Source organism: Oncorhynchus gorbuscha, unplaced genomic scaffold, assembly GCF_021184085.1.
Source record: "Oncorhynchus gorbuscha isolate QuinsamMale2020 ecotype Even-year unplaced genomic scaffold, OgorEven_v1.0 Un_scaffold_3433, whole genome shotgun sequence".
NCBI lineage: Eukaryota > Metazoa > Chordata > Actinopteri > Salmoniformes > Salmonidae > Oncorhynchus > Oncorhynchus gorbuscha.
The window spans coordinates 163-7,500 of record NW_025747667.1 but is presented as its reverse complement, the minus strand read 5'-3'; the positions used below and the strand labels follow the sequence as shown (position 1 = coordinate 7,500).

Below are 7,338 nucleotides of genomic sequence, written 5' to 3'. Positions count from 1 at the left end.
TTGGGGAGTATAAACCTATCCTAAGGGGATACACAGACACACAGCGGCAACCGTTTCAACCTGAGACCACATAGCGAACACACACACACCACACACACATGTGGGTGTAGTTATCCTTTAATGCAGGTGGCACCGGCCAGAGACCCTTGTTTGGTTAGCGGTGTTTCTGTACTCATGAGATTGCAGAGTTTTCTAAGCAAATGGCCACTGGGTTGATGCAAATAGTCATGGTATCATTCTGCCAGGTAGGTAGCAGATAGGCTGCTTTGTAGTTAACATTAAATTGAAGGTTTTGGAAAAGCCTTTCCATCTACCGGCAGATGGTTATCATTAGCATCATCGCTAACGGCTACACTAAGTGTAGACTAGACATAAGAGCACCACAACACAGACAGGCATTCCTGAGCCCTTTCAGAAAGATGCAAGAAATTACTAATCAATGATTTTATTTTACCTTTATTTAACTAGGCAAGTCAGTTAAAGAACAAATTCTTATTTTCAATGACGGTCTAGGAACAGTGGGTTAACTGCCTGTTCAGGGGCAGAACGACAGATTTGTACCTTGTCAACTCGGGGGTTTGAACTTGCAACTAGTCCAACGCTCTAACCACTAGGCTACCCTGCCAACCGCTACCCTGATGCAATTTTTTCATGTCTTGTGAGTCACATGGGCAATTTTTAAGGAATGTTCTAGTAAGTTCAATACATTTTTGGAGTATTGTTTAATTGGGGTTTAATGTCTGGATTCCACGCTTGGCGCAAACGCAGATGTTTTTTTTCTAGGGCCCTATTTGTGTGTGAGTCTTAATGGGTGTGTGGTGGTGTAACTGTCACTGACTTCCTGTTCAGTGTAAGGTGAGACCTGAGAGATCAGGTGACTTCCTGATGTTGTGAGCTGTGTTGTCCACGTGTGACTGACCTCACACGCTCTCTCTCTTATCTCTATCTAGGGTTGCAGCGGCGACAACCAACAGGCACATGCAGGATGAGGAGGCGGAGCTGAAGCTCAGCTGACCCCACCCATTTAGTGTGACCTCCCTCCTGCCCTCACCCATCCAGCCAGCCGAGCCCATGTTCTCTCCAGAGCAGGAAAATATCTCCCCCTCCTCCACCTCCTCCTCCAAAGTGCCAGTGAAATATGGAGAGCTCATGGTGCTGGGGTAAGGAGCCAACCACATTATAACACTTCACCACTTAGTTAGAAACTAACTCCTCTAGATGCTCAGATACTTATGGCTGTTCCTCTATGTTGATGATACTCAGATGCTTATGTTGATGATACTCAGATGTTTCCTCTATGTTGATGATACTCAGATGCTTATGGCTGTTCCTCTATGTTGATGATCCTCAGATGCTTATGGCTGTTCCTCTATGTTGCTCAGTTTATGGCTGTTCTCTATGTTGATGATCCTCAGATACTTATGGCTGTTCCTCTATGTTGATGATACTAACTCATGTTGATGATACTCAGATACTTATGGCTGTTCCTCTATATTGATGATACTAACTCAGATGCTTATGGCTGGTCCTCTATGTTGATGATACTAACTCAGATGCTTATGGCTGTTCCTCTATGTTGATGATACTCAGATACTTATGGCTGTTTTTCTATGTTGATGATACTAACTCAGATACTTATGGCTGTTCCTCTATGTTGATGATACTAACTCAGATGCTTATGGCTGTTCCTCTATGTTGATGATACTCAGATACTTATGGCTGTTCCTCTATGTTGATGATACTCAGATACTTATGGCTGTTCCTCTATGTTGATGATACTAACTCAGATACTTATGGCTGTTCCTCTATGTTGATGATACTAACTCAGATGCTTATGGCTGTTCCTCTATGTTGATGATACTCAGATACTTATGGCTGTTCCTCTATGTTGATGATACTAACTCAGATGCTTATGGCTGTTCCTCTATGTTGATGATACTCAGATGCTTATGGCTGTTCCTCTATGTTGATGATACTCAGATGCTTATGGCTGTTCCTCTATGTTGATGATACTCAGATACTTATGGCTGTCCCTCTATGTTGATGATACTCAGATACTTATGGCTGTTCCTCTATGTTGATGATACTCAGATACTTATGGCTGTCCCTCTATGTTGATCAAATCAAACTTTATTTGTTACATGCACGGAATACAAAAAGTGTAGACTTTACCATGAAATGCTTACTTACAGTTGGGTAGCTTGGATAAAAACGTGCCCAAATTAAGCCGTAGAAGCTAGAATATGCATGTAATTAGTACATTTGGATAGAAAACACTCTGAAGTTTCTAAATCTGTTTGAATGATGTCTGTGAGTATAACAGAACTCATATGGCAGGCCAAAAAACTGAGAAAAAATCCAACCAGGAAGTGGGAAATCTGAGGTTTGTATACAGGGTGATATTAGTTATGTTTCACTTCCCAAGGCTTCCACTAGTTTTGAGATTCTACTTTAAAGGAGGGGCTCATAAGGGCTCTTTGAGTGAGTGGTCTGGCAGAGTGCCACAGCCTCGGTCTGTGCGCGCTCACGTGAAGAGTAACTCACGTTCCCACTTCATTTGTACAGACAAGGGAATTGTCGGTTGGAACATGAATGAAGTTTTATGTTAACATCTAAAGATGATTCCATACTTAGGTTGGCATGTTTCTACGGGCTGTAACGGAACTTTTGGAACTTTTTCGTCCGACGTTCGGTGCGGCCTGAACGCTTTTGGATTTGTTTCCAAACGCCTAACAAAAGAATATTTGGACATAACTGATGGACATTATCGAACAAATCAAGCATTTATGGTGGAACTGGGATTCCTGGGAGTGCATTTTGATGAAATCGTCAAAGGTAAGTGAATATTTAAACTGCTATTTCTGAGTAATGTTGACTACCCAATGACTACCCAATATGGCGGGTGCCTTTTTGGCTGCTTTGTTGTCTAAAGGCTGTACTCAGATTACTGCATGGTTTGCTTTCTCCCGTAAAGTTTTTTAAAAATCCTGACACGGCAGTTGCATTAAGGAGAAGTTTTCAAGCCTGCCCGTCTGACGAGCGTCAGAGCCGGTGTAGTAGGATTCAATCTTAACCGGTCTGAGACAAAGCTCAGCTAACGGACCCCGCCCCCATAATAAATCGTTGTTTTTTTTCCATAATGTCCATTACTAGTGTCCAATTAGCACGTTTCGTTCACATGTCCAAAAGCTGCCGCTGGTCCAGGCGAACTCGGACGAAAACTTCAAAAAGTTATTTTCCAGGTCGAATAAACTGGTCAAACTAAGTAGAGAATCAATCTTCAGGATGTTATTATCATATATATCCAATAATGTTCCAACCGGAGCATTCGTTTTTGTCTACAGAGTAATGGAACGCAAGGAGATATAATGACTACTGCGTGTATCCAGGAACTGGCATTCTGCCTGACCAGTGACTCAAATAGCTGCTATCCGGTCCCACATCCCACTATAGGCTTCATTCCACGTTCTACTGACTGTTGACATCTAGTGGAAGGCGTAGGAAGTGCGAACAGATCCATATCTTATTTGGATGTGATTAGGCGATGACTTGAAAATCAACCAGCCCCAGAATTTCCACTTCCTGTTTGGAAGTTTGCCTGCCCTATGAGTTCTGTTATACTCACAGACATAATTCAAACAGTTTTAGAAACTTCAGAGTGTTTTCTATCAATAGTTATAATAATATGCATATATTAGCAATCTAGGATAGAGTAGCAGGCAGTTCACTATGGGCACGCAATTCATCCAAAAAAGTGAAAATGCTGCCCCCCTAACCCTAAAGGTTAATACTATATTGACGCTTTGCTTGTGTGATGGTTCATCTGGGGGCATAGCATGATTTCTTGAAGCGTCCAGATTACTGACCCGCTCCTTGAAAGCAGCAGGTCTAGCCTTTAGCTTCGATGCAGATATTGCCTGTAATCCATGGCTTCTGGTTGGGATATGTACGTACGGTCACTATGGAGACGGTCACTGTGGGAACAATGTCGTCGATGCACTTATTGATGAAGCCGATGACTGAGGTGGTATATATTCCAGTCTGTGCAAGCAACTGGATGATACGAACTCAGATACTTATGGCTGTTCCTCTACGTTGATGATGACGTTGCTTCCTAGTCTCTTCGAGGTGGTTATTGTGGGTGGGGTTGTGTTTAAAAGCACATGCAAGCACGCACACACGTGTGTTTTTGTGTACCTGCGTATGTTTGTGTGTGCTGACTCACTGTTTCCTGGTCTCCAGGCTGTCAGGTAGATGATTATAACAGTAGTGTTGGTCTCCAGGGAGATGATTATAACAGTAGTGTTGGTCTCCAGGGAGATGATTATAACAGTAGTGTTGGTCTCCAGGAGATGATTATAACAGTAGTGTTGGTCTCCAGGGAGATGATTATAACAGTAGTGTTGGTCTCCAGGAGATGATTATAACAGTAGTGTTGGTCCTGGTCTCCAATGGAAAACAGTGATGAGATATCAGCAGAGCTGGATCACACACACTCATAGCTTAAACCTATCTGTAAATCTAGCCTTTGTACTCATGGGGACCTGGGAAATACTTTGGGGGATTTCCCTAGTACCCACAAAGATAACACACACACACACACACACACACACACACACACACACACACACACACACACACACACACACAACACACACACACACACACACACAAAACACACACACACACAAAAAAAATACAGGCATGTCTGTGAACTCACAGCAACTCCCCCTGCCTGCTCTAGGAACACTTCTTGCTTCCAACATGGCATCCTATCCCTTTGTTTATCTCTCTCTCTCTGTCTGTCTCTTTAGGTACAATGGCTCTCTCCCCAACGGTGATCGAGGCAGGAGGAAAAGCCGTTTCAGTCTGTCTAAGAGACCCAAGGCTAATGGGGTCAAACCCAGCACAGTGCACGCTGCCTGCACCGCACAGGCAGCTAAGGTAAGACACCCACACACACACACCCCTACCAGTATCTCTTGTTGTGATGTGTGTGTTTTGCCTTATATTTGTATTTTTAATTCCAGCACCCTGTCCTTGCAGGAGGCCTTTCTACCCTGGCCCTGCAGGGGGCCTTTCTACCCTGGCCCTGCAGGGGGCCTTTCTACCCTGTCCCTGCAGGGGGCCTTTCTACCCTGTCCCTGCAGGAGGCCTTTCTACCCTGTCCCTGCAGGAGGCCTTTCTACCCTGTCCCTGCAGGAGGCCTTTCTACCCTGTCCCTGCAGGAGGCATTTCTACCCTGTCCCTGCAGGAGGCATTTCTACCCTGTCCCTGCAGGAGGCATTTCTACCCTGTCCCTGCAGGAGGCATTTCTACCCTGTCCCTGCAGGAGGCATTTCTACCCTGTCCCTGCAGGAGGCATTTCTACCCTGTCCCTGCAGGAGGCATTTCTACCCTGTCCCTGCAGGAGGCATTTCTACCCTGTCCCTGCAGGAGGCATTTCTACCCTGTCCCTGCAGGAGGCATTTCTACCCTGTCCCTGCAGGAGGCATTTCTACCCTGTCCCTGCAGGAGGCATTTCTACCCTGTCCCTGCAGGAGGCATTTCTACCCTGTCCCTGCAGGAGGCATTTCTACCCTGTCCCTGCAGGAGGCATTTCTACCCTGTCCCTGCAGGAGGCCTTTCTACCCTGTCCTTGCAGGAGGCCTTTCTACCCTGTCCTTGCAGGAGGCCTTTCTACCCTGTCCTTGCAGGAGGCCTTTCTACCCTGTCCTTGCAGGAGGCCTTTCTACCCTGTCCCTGCAGGAGGCCTTTTACCCTGTCCCTGCAGGAGGCCTTTTACCCTGTCCCTGCAGGAGGCCTTTCTCCCCTGTCCCTGCAGGAGGCCTTTGTGTCCTTTGTTAGGCCGTCGTTGTATACAAGATTTTTTTCTTAACTGACTTGACTAGTTAAATAAAGGTAATTTTAAAAAACGTGTAATTCAATTAAAAACCTACACACAACACCATAACACTCCTGCCTTGGTTAACAGTGGAAGTATGTGAACCATGCCTTTACGAACACACGGAACACCCTGGCTGTTTACGGCAGAGTTCAGTGTGAACTGACCAATGAAGGGCAGCAGAGAGATGTCCTACAAAGTGTGTGTGTCCTTGGAAACACATGTCTGTCTCTTAATTAAGTCTTTAAACAGGCCTGTTAAACCATGAGGCTGGGATTGTTGGGGACCATTTGGATGTGTGTGTGTGTGTGTGTGTGTGTGTGTGTGTGTGTGTGTGTGTGTGTGTGTGTGTGTGTGTGTGTGTGTGTGTGTGTGTGTGTGTGTGTGTGTGTGTGTGTGTGTGTGTGTGTGTGTGTGTGTGTGTGTGTGTGTGTGTGTGTGAGAGAGAGAGAGACACGTTTAGAACGCTACTTAGCAGATAGAAATATAACAAAAGAGCTGAGGACAGAACCTTCTCTGTTCAACATTTCTATACTGATCGTTCCTCATTTCTCCATTTCTCCGTCCCCCTCCCCTGTCTCTGTCCTCCCTCCCTCTGTCCCTCCCTCCTTCTCTCTGTCCCTCCCTCCCTGTCTCTGTCCCCCCTCCTCTCCCCCCCTCTGTCCCCCTCCCTCTGTCCCCCCCTCCCCTCTCCAGGCTATCAGCAACAAGGACCAACACAGCATCTCCTACACGTTATCCAGAGGTCAGACTGTGGTGGTGGAATATACTCATGATAACAGCACAGACATGTTCCAGGTAACTACAAACTCATCCTTCTGGGCCCAGTTGCAGAAAACATCCTTAAGGACATTTTCTCTTAAACGTTCCTTCACTTTTAAGTCAGTTAGACAAAAAAAAAAACATTTTAAGGCAAGTTTCCCCTCTTAAATGAAGTGAAAAAGTTTTGGGTGTCCGTGAGGTCTCTTTCTAAGTGCTTCATTCAGTATGGATATCAATGTAAACAGCGTTTTGTGGAGGGGACTGTTGCTTTCATTTGCCCACCAGCAGATATGCAACTTAGTAGTGTTTCTGTTGTCTATACAAAATCCTCAGATATCAGTTAAATGATCCTACCTTTAAAAGCATAGATATGTATTATAGTCGTATCAAGTGTAGGGTGTTATTTAGTCTGGATCATCAGGGTAAAGGACATCTGGAACGTTCTGTCTTCTGGGCTCCTTTCTGTTTTAAACAATAAGCCTGACCCCAGATCATCCCATGTTGGAGAGGGGATGGGGGGGAGGGGGGATGGGGGATGGGGGGAGAGAGGGATGGGGGGAGGGGATGGGGGGGAGAGGGGATGGGAGAGGGGATGGGGGAGAGGGGATGGGGGGGGGATGGGGGGGAGGGGGATGGGGGGGCTGTTAGGGCAGATCTGAGATTGTTACACTGCTTTGGTGCTCTTCACTCTT

The 7,338-nt window shown here is 45.8% G+C and overlaps 1 protein-coding gene across 1 annotated transcript in view; it reads left to right on the top strand.

Annotated features, from left to right (window-relative positions):
- The window catches only part of LOC124027655 (E3 ubiquitin-protein ligase pellino homolog 1-like), a gene marked incomplete at its 3' end in the record, with an annotated part of 26,959 nt that extends 20,316 nt beyond the window's left edge, over window positions 1-6,643 (top strand). Inside the window, 3 exon segments of the mRNA XM_046340020.1 lie at window positions 951-1,160; window positions 4,815-4,944; window positions 6,581-6,643. Of these exon segments, the coding sequence (XP_046195976.1) occupies window positions 1,072-1,160; window positions 4,815-4,944; window positions 6,581-6,643 (282 nt within the window).
- Window positions 6,644-7,338: the final 695 nt, after the last annotated feature.